A 15,596-nucleotide genomic window follows, 5' to 3' on the forward strand; every position below is an offset into this window, starting at 1 on the left:
TAGGAATTCATTGACGAGACTAATTACAAAATTAGCACACAATATTCGGTGGGTTTTTCTACATTTCACCAATAATCAGTTTGAAAATATGATTGAGAGGGTATATAGAAACAACAAAAAGTACCATACCTTGGAATAATCTGAGATGCAAAAGGAGGCTTGAATTTCTTGGATAACCTGGGTTGAGGTTTTTTAAGAGGGGTGCTTTCGTTTGTAGAATACTGTGCTTTTATTTAGAATTAAGAGTCAACTCGTTAAAATTGAGTATTTAAATGTTTAATCTTTCTTAAGCCTTTTAAGCTTTTTCAACAAATCTTGTTTGTAAATCTAAGAATGTATACATAAAAATAAACATTTTAGATTTTTTCAATTATTTGAAAAAAAATTTGATTTTTGACAAAGTTTCAATTAAAGCACCAGTTTAATAGATTCAGTTCAGTTCAGTCATGTGCAACTCTTTGTGACCCCTGAACCGCAGCACAGCAGGCCTCCCTGTCCATCACCAACTCCCGGAGTTTACCCAAAGTCATGTCCATTGAGTCGGTGATGCCATCCAACCATCTCATCCTCTGTCATCTCCTTCTCCTCCTGCCTTCAATCTTTCCCAGCATTAGGGTCTTTTCAGATGAGTCAGTTCTTCTCATCAGGTGGCCAAAATATTGGAGTTTCAGCTTCAACATCAGTCCTTCCAGTGAACACCCAGGACTGATTTCCTTTAGGATGGACTGGTTGGATCTTGCAATCCAAGGGACTCCCAAAATTCTTCACCACAGTTCAAGTTTAATAGATTAAATTCTCATAAACAATGAACTTTTTAAAAAATTAAATTTCTTTGAGTGTTTTAAACTGCATTTAAAGTTCTATATGCTTGTTCTCCCAAGTACCTAAAACTGCTAAAACAGTGAACTCATAAACCTAAAGTTAAATCTTTCCAAGACTTAACTCTTGTAAGTCTAATAAACTTTTATAGATGTAAGTCAGGTCTTTTAAAAGCACACTTTCAATTTAATATTTTTCTAAGGATTTCAAATTAAAATTGTAATTTTAATATCATTAATATGTCTGATTCTCATGTTTGAAATAGTAACAAGCAACAGCAATTATCACATTGACTATGAAACTTAATACAAAATCTAAGTGTTAGTATGTTATAGGTTTGATTTTACTTTATTTTCTAATCTTATATCTATAATTCTCAGGCCTGCAAAATCATTTAACAACCACGAGATGCATTTTTTTACCATTAGGTTGACTGAGGTCATACTATCTAAAATTTGGGCCAAGTTAAGGTTACATTTTTAAATTACCTACTGGTCAGGCAGGGACCTAGTTACCACTTCTAAGTTGACCTTTTTACATCCTTCATTGGTTAATGTGCAGATTCTTTTCATATGGTGGGACTTTGCCTGCTTTTATGAGTGGGTACCTTTATGTCTTCACCTTGGGTTTGTTTCTATAATCCAATGCATCACAGATGTCGTGGGGGCCTTGAAGTTTCTTTTAGGGAAATTTTTTTGACATCTTAGTGCATGATGGTTTTTTGCTGCCAAAAAACAACCTGTTTTGCTGCCAGTTGCTTTTGTTTCTAATTAGAATTATTTTAACTCTTCATTTTTAGATATTTTATTCCCTTAGCTGGTTTTATAGGTCACAATTTTATGGTCACAATAAAGTGAATATTGCGTGTATACACATACACATAATGTATATGGATGTTGTGTGCATGCTCAGTCGTTCTGACTCTTTGTGTCTTCATGGATTGTGGCCTGCCAGGTTCCTATGTCCATGGGATTTTCCAGCCAAGGATACTGGAGTGGGTTGTCATTTCCTTCTCCAAGGGATCTTCCCTACTCAGGGATCAAACTGCATCTCTTGCGTCAGCAGGCGGATTCTTTACCACTAGTGCCACTGGGGAAAGCCCCTGGAAAGTCTTCGGCTTGTGATATTTTGTCACTTTGCTGAGGCCCAAGTTTGGGTGGTGACAGACTGGTATGAGGAAGTGAGTCCAGCCACACTGCTCCTGAGACAGTGGTCTTAAACTTATCCTGGGGCAGGCAGAGCTTCTATGAACTGACCTTGTCATTTTGAAGAATGGCCCCACATGAAAGTAAACTGCTGGTGCTGAAAATAAAGAGGTTTTAAGAAAGAGGTTATTCTCAGTCCGAAGGTTAAAAAAAAAAGTATATTGGATAAATTAAATGAAAACCAGTTTTCTCTACGTTCCTTTGCAGTTCTGAGGGTTCTTTAAGGCTAAATCAGCATGTCAAGGATCTAGTGAATATGCATGGGACAAAAAGACTGGAAGTATACTAAACAGTGATTATCTCTGAGTATAGGATTTGGGATGTTTTTCATATCTATATGAAGTTTTTTATATTTAAAGTAAATAGTATTTAGGCAGAAAACAGTAAACGGTAATTAGGGTAAATTTAACGATGATTCTTGACAGTGAATTTTTTTTTTTAAATTTAAATCTGTATAACTGAACAGGAAAAATCACCATTTTTATCATCTTGGTTTGACCTGGCTCTTGTTTTCAATGTTAACAGAAGCCATGCAGTGACACCCGCTAAGACTTGTCGGTAGCCATGTCGGAGCCCCACAGGGTCCAGTTCACCTCTCTCCCAGGTTCTTTGAATCCTGCGTTTTTGAAGAAATCCAGGAAAGAGGAAGTTGGGGGAGCAGAGCAGCATCAGGACTCGGAGCCAGCCGCGGCTGCTGTTCGAATCACACTCACCCTCTTTGAGCCGGATCACAAACGTTGCCCAGAGTTCTTCTACCCAGAGCTGGTGAAGAACTTACGAGGGAAGGTGAAAGGACTTCAGCCCGCAGACAAGGTACACCGTGGCCCCAGCTCGCTCTGCAGATCTAATGCTCAGGGTAGTGTGTGCCAGTAGGGCTCCGGAGGGTGGAAGCAGCATCCAGAGGCTTTGGCCTCCCCAACAGAGCAAGCTCACGGTCTGCCAGTTTTGCCTCTGGAGGGAAGGGTTAGAATTCTTTCTAGAATCATTTTCCTCATTTATGCTAGAGAAAATGTGTGGCACAGCCAAGGCTAATTTGTATTATGGCTAATTAATACAAATAAACACCAGATTTTTTCATGCCAAAGCTATAAATGTTGCATCTTAGTGTGACCAGCCCCTGCCTTATCCAGCCCTGGAATTTCATGCTGGACATTTCTCTTTTCCAAGGGAATCTCATTGTGCCTAATACAAGGGCAGACAAAAAAGACACAGATTGCTCATCTCTTCTAAGCACAGTAATATTCTGGATAGTTTCTTTACTTGGATGGATAGAAATCTATTTTTGTGGGTTTTGTCATGTATAGTGTGGAAGGAATAATATAATAAGCCCCATGTACCCATTACCCAGCTTTAGTTATTACTGATGTTTGGGCAATTCATTAACATTGTACAGTTTTTTTTAATAAACTTTGAATTATGTGCATAATGAAAGTGCACATGTGATAAATACACAACTTGATGGACTTTCCACAAACACTCCTGTAATCTGCACCTAGATTACAAAATGCAACATTTTGGGGGCTAATAGAAACCCCCCTTCTTCCCTCCCAGAATATTACCTCAGCCCTCAAAGGTGACAACTGTCCTGATTTCTAATAGCTGAGATCAGTTTTGCATGTTTCTGTATTTCATGTCAGTGGAACCGTGCAGTTTGAGTAGGAGCTGGGTCAGGAGCATTTATTTTAAGCACCTACTGTAAGCCTGTGTGCTCTGCCAGCCTCTGTGGGAAAGGTGAGCAGAGTCCTGCGCTGGCGGCGTTCCCGTCTCTAGACTGGCTCCAGGGACGTGGGGGTTGGGCAGGCATGGCTCACAGTGTCTGTCAGGTTGAAGAGATGATGCAGGTGCCTGACTCCTCCATGCCATGTTCCTTCAGTCTGATCTGTGGTTGTGCTCTTTGGGGTGCCTTTGGTCAGAAGGACTATCCACTTTTTTTAGATAAAAATGTGTTTCCTTAATAAAGATCTGATTGAATGAATGAAAGCCATTTCAGTCTGTGCCAGGTTGTATGAGGGCCAGTGGGTAGACTAAGAAAAAGTAATTTCATATCCATTCATCAACTCTTCTCCAAAGTAGGAACAGTATCCTCTTCCTTGAGAGGAAGAGAAAGTAGCAGGAATTGGTTGAAGTATTTATTTATGGGTTCATACTAAACCATTAGGTCAACTGAGATTAGAACTCCAGTGCTCTGATTTCACCTTTTGTGGGGTTCAGATGCCCTTCTCAATTGCAGAAAAATGCGTGGAACTTACATAGAGAACTTCGGATCCAATTTCAGGGGATTCGCTTCTGGCTTCAGGTTCAGAACTCCTCAATTACCCTGTCTACTCTGCAGTGTTCAAAGCACAATGTAATCTGACACATTTATATTAACTCACTTAACATGTGTGTCTTAGAATGTGAAGGCACTGTGCTAGAATGCTGAGGACTGAGTAAAGGTGGAGAGGCTGCTGTCCCAACCTCAAAGGAACTTTGCACCCTGGTAGATGTTTTAGGAGAATTACACCTACACAAGTCACAGGAGTCACAGTGTGGTACTTGTTAAGTCTGGAACAAATGCAGGCCCTGAAGGGCTTGGACAGAGAGGAGCTTACATTCCAGATGCTGTGTTTAGACAGAGGCAGACCTTCATGCATTCAGGAAATAGTGGATGATTGCTGTTTGCAGGTCGTTAAGGCGTAAACATTAAATCCAGTGCTGTTCCAGATGAGTGGGGTTTCTTAAAATTATTTGAACCACTTAGGTTATATGTGATCATTGTAGAAAAAGTAAAAGTCCAGTCTTAGTGTTTTTGGACTCCAAAGTCTTCAGTGTATTTGATACAGAAGTCTTTTATTAAAATTAAGATTCCTTGCCATGGAAGCTTAAGGTCCAACTCTGGAAAATTTGAGGAAAAATAGAAAGGTTTATGGAAAACTACTTGAAAATATCGAGATAGTATTGAGATTGGGAGGGAAGGGAGATTATTGATCCTTTAAGATAGCCTTCCAAGGAAAAGTAATGGCACGAACTTGGGTTTGACTATTGATAGCACTGAGAGAAGAATAAGTTCATACCACTCTTCTAACCGGTAAGATTGAATAGCTGTCAGGAGCTTGTTCTGTGCTCAGTGGGTTCTTAACCTTTCTGAGCCACTGGTTGCTTTGCAAGTCTGGTTGAAGCCTTTGGACCTTATCTTAGAATGTTTTTAAATGCACAAAATAATTTTTAGTATTACAGAGGAAACCAGTTATATTGGAACACAGTTTTACATGGGGGTGAGCTTCCCCAACTAAACTCCTTTTGCCATATTTGGAGCACTATAGGACCTAGTACTTTAGTGGGCGATTGTAGGTATTTAATCAACTTCTCATTGGAAGAGACCCTAATGCTGGGAAGGATTAGGGGCAGGAGGAGAAGGGGATGACAGAGGATGAGATGGCTGGATGGCATAACCGAACTCGATGGACATGGGTTTGGGTAGACTCCTGGAGTTGGTGATGGACAGGGAGGCCTGGCGTGCTGTGATTCATGGGGTCGCAAAGAGTCAGACGTGACTATGACTGAGCGACTGAACTGAACTGAATCAAGTTCTGTTGAGTCTCATGAATGGAAATTTTGCTTTCTTAGACAAGTAAGGTAAACACAGATGGGAAGGTAATACGTATTTTACCTTGTCTTTTCTGAAAAAGTTGCTTTTATTATATAGTTTATCAGTGGAATCAATGAAGGTAAAATGAATAGCTTTGTGGGAATTTTTTTGTGACTTATTTTTGTGGAATGGTCTCTTTACAGAAGAAAGATCTCTTGGATCCTTTCAATGATGAAGAAAAGGAAAGGCATAAAGTGGAGGCCCTTGCTAGGAAATTTGAAGAAAAATATGTAAGATTTCTCTCTTGGGCAACAGAACAACCTTGTCGGGTGGGAGAGGTTTTCAGACATTTTCATATTCCTTTAGTGGTTTATCTAATCAACACTAATGTAAAACGAATATAGAGCTTGGAGAGAGCAGAATGAAGTTTTAAACAAATGCATTAAGGTACAGAAAGTGCATATGGCAGGAACACGTATGGAGCTAAAGGGATGAATAAACACAAAGAGGCTTTTACCCTTAGAATTTGTGCTGAAAATAAGTGTTTTGATGCAAGGCATGTGAGGCCATTTAGTTCTTTCTTCAGTCTTAGGCCACTTTACGCATTTACAAATCTGTCCTATTTTGAAAGGTCTTCAGGGAACACGGTTTTGGGAGATGTGTGATAGAGACTGGTCCAGTGTTTTATAACCCTTAGTCATTAGCTGTTGGAGTTCAAGGCAACAATTAATTCTGTGTATTAAAAACAAAAAAGTCCTGTGACCCTGGGCCTAAAAATTTGTTTAAAGTTTAGATCTTCTGTTGTATGTTCCTATCACAAGTATAAAAACAAGCATGTGATCTATTTTAAATTTTAGGGTGGAAAGAAACGTAGAAAAGACCGAATACAGGACTTGATTGATATGGGTTATGGTTATGATGAATCCGATTCCTTCATTGATAACTCTGAGGCGGTGAGTACTTAATGAAACCACTGAAACTGCCAGGACCGCGGCCCCCAGGCACCCACTGAGGTGCCTGGAGCTGGGGGTGGAGTCAGTGGGTGTGCCCTTTCAGTGGAAAGAGCTGCTCTGAAGGGAGTGACGCCTTAATCTGGGCCTTGGTTCCCTCTCTGAATATGGTGATCAGATCTGTGCAGGACGCCTCCTAACTTGGACCCTGGTGACTGACCTGAAGCATACCTCAGTATGCCGTCTGAAGTGTGACCGAGGGACAGGGTCACACCCGTTCTGTCGGGATGCACTCTGCACCTGTGGACATGGCACTGACCTCGGAGCTGACCCAAGTTTGTTTTCCCCCTTCAGTACGATGAGCTTGTTCCTGCTTCTTTGACTACAAAGTATGGAGGATTTTACATCAACTCGGGAACCCTGCAGTTTAGACAAGCGTCAGAGTCTGAGGATGACTTCATTAAGGAAAAGAAGAAAAAATCTCCCAAGGTTAGAACGATGCTCGCCGTTGGATTTCAGAAGTGCTTTTTGACGTGAGCTTATGAGATCAGTAGGTGACTTGCCCGAATCTGTGCCGGTGTAGGATGGCTCAGGAGAGTGGCGGAGCAGCACCAGCCGTGCCAGGCTGGCGGTTCCCTTCTCACACGTGTGCCGCGACCCTGGAGGCTCAGTTACTGTGTCCCAGCAGGCTCGGCGGGGACTCGCTCCTCGAGGTGGCCCCAGGGCGGGGACGAGGGCAGTGATGGGTGTGGAATGAGGGAAGTGTGCACCAGCTACTGTGTCTCTTCTGTGGACATTAGAGGACTTCGGTTCCCAGGACTGTCACCCCAACGAAAATAAGCCCTAAGCTAAACTTACTTTGAAAGCTGTCTATCTCTGCCTGGGTGTTTAAAATGCGAGGTGGGCCCCCAGAAATGGTTCAGGCTGCAGAAGGGCCTCTGTTGCCTCCGGCCCGGGTTTCCTAGGAGCCGCTGTCAGTGGGAATGATGTCCTGACCTACGGGTCTGTAGTCCAAGGACTGAGCTGAAACCGTGTGTTCGTGGAGGAAGTAAGACAGCTCTCAGGATGTACCCTGGGCGGAGAAGGCCAGTGCTGCATAGTGCACTTGCTCCCAGAGCTGGGGAGCCGTATAACTGTGCCTTGTCTTTAATTCTCAGAAGCGGAAGTTGAAGGAAGGTGGTGAGAAGATAAAGAAGAAGAAAAAAGATGACACTTATGACAAGGAGAAGAAATCGAAAAAGTCCAAGTTTTCCAAAGCCGGGTGAGAGGCAGCAGCTTCTTTGCTAGGAGGACTCTGCACCATCAGGGCCACCGGGCCATGCGCCCTCCTCCTCACAGCCTCACGGGGCCACACGGCCTTGTCGGGGCTCCCACGTCCCTGTGTGTCGGCATCAGAGTGCGCTCTGTCCTGCTGTCCGTGTTGGCGGGTCTCTCTATCACTGTGTGACTGCTGACGTCTCCTGTTCTCCTGAGCACCCTTCTCTGCCCCCGTTCTCCTCTGTCTCTGTCCCCTTTGTCTTCTCTGGTCCTGCTTCCTCAGCCTCGCTTGGTCTCATCCCAGCTGCCCTCCAAGTTGCTGCTGCTCCTGCTTTCTCCCTTTAAATGTCTTTCTTGCCCCTCCTGTTTTTGCAACCTTTTATTTCAGCCTGGCAGTGGTTTTAAAAAACCCATCGGATGTTTAGCATTTTGTGTTGCTGTTTTGCTAACCTGTATTCAGTTTCAAACTTTGGTCCCAGCAAGGAGGAGCTCCATGTGCCAAGAGGAGGGAGGAGGAGTGACGGGGTGGACTTGTGGCTGAGGTTCCCGGAGACCATTGTGCTGGGAGCGGGGCTGAAGCCCCTCTGGAAATTTCCCTTGCGAGGGGTCCTGCAATCTTAGTAACCGACTTCTCCCTTTTACTTACAGCTTTACAGCCCTCAATGCCAGTAAGGAGAAGAAGAAGAAAAAGTATTCTGGGGCTTTGAGTGTTAAAGAGATGCTGAAGAAATTCCAAAAGGAGAAAGAGGCTCAGAGAAAGAGGGATGAAGAGCATAAGCCCATAGCAGTGTCATCAGTGGAAGCTCAGGGCTTGCGGGAATTGGAAGGTGCCTCCGACCCTTTGCTCTCGCTCTTCGGCTCCGCCTCTGACAACGACTTGCTGCAGGCAGCCACCGCCATGGACTCGCTGACGGATTTGGACTTGGAGCAGCTGCTCAGTGAGTCTCCAGAAGGAAGCCCCTTCCGAGATATGGATGATGAAAGCGATTCCCTTGGGGTGGGACTGGACCAGGAATTCAGGCAGCCCTCTTCCCTTCCCGAAGGCCTGCCTGCGCCCCTGGAGAAGCGCGTTAAGGAGCTGGCTCAGGTATGGTGACATGGAGTGGCTGGGCTCTCCTGGAAGCAATCGGGTGGATCGTTGCTGGTCTCGAACCCCCCACAGCTCATGGCCCAGAGCAACCCTTAGTCAGCGGGCGCTTCCAGTGTCTGCTTTTCTGGGCTTTCTTCCCATCCCAAGCAACTGCACAGGGTCAGCTCTGCCTGTCCTTTTGTGATTCCTTCACGTCTGGAAAATCTACTTTCTTCTGGAGAGATTTTTCTCTCCTCCTCTGTGCCTGTCAGTATCTTTCCTTTTGTGTGACAGACACTCATGTTGGCAGCAGGCAGCTGAGGCAGAGATCCATCTCTTTAGTAATCTGAAGGTTTTGAACATTCACAGAAGTTTGCAGACATGTTGAGTGTGGGGCATATGCTTAGTTGCCACTGGGTTTATTGTTACATAGTGATTATAGGAATCTGGAATTCTGATAAGTAAGAAGGGCTGAACCATAAGTGCTGTCCATGCCCCACATTAAAAACAGTAACAGTCTTTGGAAAATAATGGACATTCCTCCTGTTTTCCCCCTGGGGATGGGGAGTTGACCTAGTACTAGAGCACTAAGGACTGTAAATTCTGTGATCCATGAATACTGATGATAAGCCAAGCACGGGTCATTAGTTGTAGTGTATTTTAGTTAAAATACCATTTCACCTTGGACATCATGACTTATGACAACCCTGGGGGCACTTATACTCTATAACTTAAGTTTTAAACCAGGGACTCTCAGTGTTTCAGAATGTCTTGTGTATACTAGTCCTCATATACACTAGGACCAGGGCAGGATAAAATGTGAACCACTTCTGCAAGTGATTTTCTCACTTGCAAAAAATACTTGAACACGGAATGCGAAATACTTCAGATGTCTTATTCAGAGCTCTCTTGATCCTTGTGGAATGTGCACAGTGGTGTTTGAATGTACCCATTTAAATGAATTATGCCCTGTCAGGATTCAGGGTCTGTGCTTGCTCTCAGAATACATGTTAAAAAAAAAATTACCCCTTCTTTTCAATCTTCTGGTTTGTAATCAGATTATCCTGTAGCTTCTGAAAGCCTTGAGTCAAATCAGATGTGTGTGGCAGAGGCCAGTCATTCCTTAGAGAAAAGTTAAAGTGGCTCTGGGATGCATCCCTGCTTCCACCGAAGGTGGTGTCCTAGTCTGATATGAGACTCATTATTGCGTTTTCTTGGGAAGGATGGACAAGTCTGATGTAAACAAAGTGGCTTCATGTGGAACAGGAGTCCATCGGGTGGACACTGAGCAGGCTGTCCTTCCTCAGGAATTGCCAAGTCTCCGTTATCTCTCAGGCATGATGGAGACAGGGGTCAGGGGCCCATAGGTAAGGTAGGCTCAGGCCCTGGTGAGGAGGTGGTGACGAGACGTTACTGTACTGGCTTGAACGTATATTCACGTGTGAAACTGTTACTTCAGTCATCACCTGGCCCTTCTATGCCAGCATTAAGAAACTTGGGAAACTGCTACTCTGAAAACTATTTTCAACTCACTTTCTTTTCTAGGCTCTGTATATATGTTTTTATGCAGTTGTAATTATAGTTGTGAATAATTGTTTTCTGCTCTTTTCACTTAATAAATATTATTCTAAAGCCCTCATTATTTTTAATGATTGCATGACAAAGAAGGCTTATTTTAGAAAGTTACTTAATGCCACCCTAAAGCCTCCCCAGCGCTGGGGGCACTTGGAGCTTCCTGCACATGGGCACAGGTGCTCTATCCCCAGGCCCCACTGTGAGAGGCTGCTGGCAGAGAGTCCTCCCAGGGAAAGATGCCTGTGTACACAAAAGTTACACAAATTAAAGTCACATGTGGATCTTTGGATCATTAATAAGAAGCCCTGTCCTAGATCTTGAATTGGACATTATTTTTTTTTAATTTAAATTAAACTTGATATATATAACATTGACAGTGTTTATGTGTTTCTCACTTTTTCACTCCCTTCTTTCTCTTTTTTCCCCCTTGTTTTGTTTTTGTAATTGTTGAGATTTTAAATCTCGGCCCGAGAGGGCATAGTCTCTACTGTGTCTGAACCCACCCTACCCCACCCCACAGACATGGTGGCTTTCAGGGCTGCATTCAGCTGGTGAGATGGCTGGGCACTGGGACAGCCAGGACCACAGGGCCTCTCCTCCTGTCTCTCATTCCGAGCAAGACAGTCTCAGGGTACTATCTCAAGAGGGTGAAGGTGGAAGCCATAAGACCCTCGTGATCTAGCCTTCGAGGTAGTATGCACTGTATCCCTTCTGCCACACTGTATTGGGAAAGCAAGTCACCAGCTAGAGAACCTCTCCCATGGGGACACCCTGCCCTGGGAGGGGAGGAGTCCGTGGTCCTGTTTGCAGTCCCCCGTGGTGCTGAAGCAGATTCTAATGTGGTGCGTCAGTCTCCCAGGGAAAAATATTTTGCTGTTGGAAGGGAAAATAAGATTTGTCTTCTAACTAAATGTTATTCTTAAAACTTCAAAAAATATATTTGAAAATTTACATATGTGAAAGAGATATTCTGAGAGGGAGCACTCCAGCACTGTTGCTGTTTTCGCCTGTTAGTTCACTTTCCACTTCTTACTCCCATGTGCTATGCCTGTTTATGGGCCCCAGGGACCCCAGTGGTTTGACCTGACAGCCTTGCCCCTGTCTGTCTTCTCCTAATATGTGTTGGTTGTGTCTTTTGTCTTGGTGGTTGGAAAGTTGAGATAACGTTGCCCCTTGATAGGTAACTGTCTTGATAGAGTTTGGCAGCTACTCACCCTGCTTCATGCAGATGACCCACGTCTGTTTCCTCTTCATTTAAGCATAAAATGGAAAGGATAGTGATCCTAAAAATAGAAAAGAAACGGAGACACGTGTTGCCCACCCTTCTACCTGCTCACTGCTTACCCTCCTGTACACTTAGAGCCCTTGCATTGCAAAACTAGAGAGACACGGATTCAAGGAGAATAAGATAGAAAAAAAACTTTGAGACTTCCCTCGTGGTCCAGTGGTTAAGACTTTGCACTTCCAATACAGGGGGCACAGGTTTGACCCCTGGTCAGGGAACTAAAACCCTGCATGCCTTACGGTGCAACCTAAAAACAAACCAATTTGGTCTTTGTAAAGAAAATCCTGTCAGATTTCACTCTATTCAGCAAAAGCAGGTACAGTATATAAAGTTGTGATCTAGGTGCTGAAAGGCTAGAAGTGGCTTTTCTTATAATGAATAAAGAGCTCGTTAAAAGGCTATTGGAACTACTGTAAATCAGCACGATCTGGCTGTCTGGTTTTATTTCATTTCCTAGCTAGTCTTCCCAGGAGTGATTGATTTAACTGATTTATACAACGCCTCCGGCAAGGGTGTTTCTCATTAGGGTTGAGGGATCTCAGTTCTTCTTGGCAGACTATCAACTACATAGTCAGTAGCTCATTTATTTAGATTTATTTAAAAATGCAGCCCTTGACTACTTCAGCATAAAGCCAGATCCTCAGAGATACTGTTCTGCATGATTCAGAAGGCATCAGGAAAAAAGAAAAATTATATAGCCAGAAAGCTTCTGAAATGGCTAATATCTAAAAATTTGATTAGAGAGAATTCCCTTGTGGCTCAGTGGTTAGGACTCCTTGCTTTCACCATCAGGGGCCTGGGTTCAGTCCCTGGTCAGGGAACTAGGATCCCACCAGTCGCACGGTGTGGCCAAAAACAAACAAAAATTGGAATGCCTGAGGTGGTGTTGGGTGTGACAGACAGACATTTGAAGTACATGTTAATTAGGTTGAATTACTGTAAAGGTGCTTCTGCATCTTATAACTAGCAGTGTGCTAAGTCACCTCAGTCGTGTCTGACTCTCTGTGGCCCGATGCACAGCACAGATGGACTGTAGCCTGCCAGGCTCCTCTGTCCATGTGATTCTCCAGGCAAGAACACTGGAGTGGGTTGCTGTGCCCTCCTCCAGGGGATTTTCCTGACCCAAGCATCGAACCCATGTCTCTTACATCTCCTGCATTGGCAGGTGGGTTCTTTACCCCTAGCGCCACCTGAGAAGCCCTTTTACCAGCAGTCTCTAAGTTAAAAGAATGACTCCGTTTTGTTTTCTCTCAAACTGAAATCACAATCCTAGTACGTTAAAGGTGCCACCGGGGAATTCCAAACTTTGTGACAGCAGAAGACATAACAGGTGACATTAGTGATGCCCTCTCTTCCTTCCCTTTCTGCCAGCCATCTCCGGCCTCTGCCCCTCCCCTAGCTGAGCTAAATAAATTTTTTCATGTCCTCTGCAAGTTTTGTCTGGTACTGAGCTTTTCTTCGTCTTAGTTTTCATCCTTGCTGTGATAATCCGTTCATTTGTGTGTTCATTCATCGCCCACTCAGCTGACATTTATTCAGTAGCTGTTAGGTGATGGGCCGCTGTAGGAAACATGTTCACGAGTAAGATTCAGTTCACGTTCTCCATGAGCTTCTTGTACAAACAGACTGGTAGCCATGTAAAGAATGGGCTGTGGGACAGAGCAGGGTGAAAAAACTGCCATGATTGGATGGCCAATAGGATGGCCCAGTGGACCACCAGACTTGAGAAAGGGAAAGAGGGACTCTTGGGGGTCCGTAGGGAAAGGACTGGAAGCAGCAAGCTTGGCCAGCCTCTCGGGTGATGTGGCCTTCTGGTAAGCTAGGGCCCAGGGCTGAGAACGGGCAACGTGTTGGATAACAGGGACTCCTGGTATATGGTGGGAGGTAGGGACTGGAGAGGATTGTGAGGCCAGGTCCTGGAGAGCCCTGACTGCCAGGTGGAGGAGTTTGGGTTTGATTCTAGGCTTGGGAAGGCCTCCCGAAGAGTTCTAAAGAAAAGAGGATTTAAGAAGGGTGAGGTGCTGTTGTTAAGAAGTAGGGACTTGGGAGGAAGAGCAGAAAGGAGTGGGTTAGATTTTGGACAAGTTGATTTGTATACTCCAGGGTCATTCATTCAGGGAGATAATTGACAGTTCTGGTCCAGAGCTAAGGATAGAGGTTTAGGTTTGTGTTTGTGTTTGTTATTTTGTGCATATGTGTTATTTTGAAGCTGAGGGGGAGACACTGTTGGGTGAAGAGGTCTCTCGATGGAACTTGGGAGCGCGCCTGCAGCTAAGAGCTAGTGGAGGAGACCGATTAGAGCTAGGAAGTCAGGACATGACCCAGAGGATGTGGTGAGGGGAAGGCCAGTGGGGCTAGAGAAAGGTAGGTGTTCCCAAAGTTTGATCAGGATTGATTATTTCACTGTAGACAATCACCTTATTGTCTCTGTTTATCATCATCATTATATGTCAAGCCTGACATTTTATTTTGCCCAAAGCCTTTGGACCAGGGAGCTTCCTTGGTGGCTCAGACGGTAAAGAATCTGCCTGTGAGGCAGGAGACCCAGGTTCGATCCCTGGGTTGGGAAGACCCCCTGGAGAAGGGAATGGACAGAGGAATGGACAGCCCACTCCCGTATTCTTGCCTGGAGAATCCCATGGACAGAGGAGCTGGGTGGGCTGCAGTCCATGGGGTCACAAAGAGTCAGACAGGACTGAGCAACTGACTTTGAACCAGGAACCTCTTGGGTGTAGGTCAGTGGTTCTCGATCCTCTACATGCTTGTTACCAGAGTTATTTTAAAGAGTCCTAATCCTGGGGCTTGTTGTAAGGGACACAGGCCTTCCCGGGAGATTCCGATGGGATGCATCTAGGATGCGGAAGGCTGCCAGCTGTACGCAGCCAAGTAAAGAACCCCTGGTCCAGACCTCTGCATGCTGCTTTCCTCGCCTGTGCTTTTGGTGGCTTGGCCGCCTCCTGTGATTACTTCAGGGGTCTCCAGGGTGTCCAGCCAGGGTCTTGTTAACTGTGTGCTCGTGGGAAGCACAGCACCATAGCATCCTGCTATATCTGTGTTAGTAGGTAGTCAGGTGGGTTAGTCATTCCAGTGGTCTGAGTAATAAATAGAGTTTGTGATAACATACCCTAAATAGATTATGAATTTTCAAAGAATTATGGTTTGTAAATGCTGAAGCAGCACATTATTATTGTTACTAATACTATTTTGGTGAATAAAGGCCTTCAAATATTGCAGGTTTGTTAAAGTTCTTGATTGTTTTGTGCTGTAGATGGTATGGAAAACACAACTCGCCGTTTAGATGATAGAGTGCCGGGCAGAGGAGCTCGCTCGCTGGCTGAATCAGATTCACGGGTCCCTTGACTCTGATTTTCTTCACATAAGACTCAACCCTCTTACATGACTGTTGTGTCAAGTCCTGGGAAGAATGGACTCTCTGTCCGTAGATGCTGCAGCAGCCTGTGAAGAGAGCTGGATGCGCCACTTTTGGAGCATGCAGTGGTCATAGGTGAACTTAGTCTGGATTAGGATTGAGTGGGGCAGGGCTCGGCGCGAGGGTTTTGTCATCTGGCGTTGTCTAGGCCTGTGGGTGAGTGCGGGCGGTGCAGGGCAAGGGTGCTAACGCCTGTTCCTATCTGCCATGAACCAGGCTGCCAGAGCTGCGGAGGGAGAGAGCAGACAGAAGTTCTTCACCCAGGATATTAATGGCATCCTCCTAGAGTGAGTATCTTTCGTTTCTTTGCATCTGCTGTTACCATGCAGGGATTTTGCAGGCCTGGGGAAGTGGGAGTACAATTGAGGGAAAAGAAAGCCCTGATGAGATTTTTAAAAAATTGGTTTCTATTGCTTTATTGTGTTTTTTTATAATAGA

The 15,596-nt window shown here is 44.5% G+C and overlaps 1 protein-coding gene across 2 annotated transcripts in view; it reads left to right on the forward strand.

Annotated features, from left to right (window-relative positions):
* The window catches only part of UBN1 (ubinuclein 1), a 32,695-nt gene that overhangs the window by 1,885 nt on the left and 15,214 nt on the right, over positions 1-15,596 (forward strand). For both annotated transcript variants that reach the window (XM_020915364.2, XM_020915365.2), the window contains exons 2-8: positions 2,550-2,837; positions 5,796-5,882; positions 6,450-6,545; positions 6,897-7,031; positions 7,700-7,803; positions 8,448-8,886; positions 15,375-15,445. In XM_020915364.2, the coding sequence (XP_020771023.1) occupies positions 2,589-2,837; positions 5,796-5,882; positions 6,450-6,545; positions 6,897-7,031; positions 7,700-7,803; positions 8,448-8,886; positions 15,375-15,445 (1,181 nt within the window). In that variant the 5' untranslated portion in view covers positions 2,550-2,588. The remainder of the gene's footprint in view (positions 1-2,549; positions 2,838-5,795; positions 5,883-6,449; positions 6,546-6,896; positions 7,032-7,699; positions 7,804-8,447; positions 8,887-15,374; positions 15,446-15,596) is intronic.

Source organism: Odocoileus virginianus, chromosome 33 (assembly GCF_023699985.2).
Source record: "Odocoileus virginianus isolate 20LAN1187 ecotype Illinois chromosome 33, Ovbor_1.2, whole genome shotgun sequence".
In the NCBI taxonomy this organism is placed as follows: Eukaryota; Metazoa; Chordata; class Mammalia; order Artiodactyla; family Cervidae; genus Odocoileus; species Odocoileus virginianus.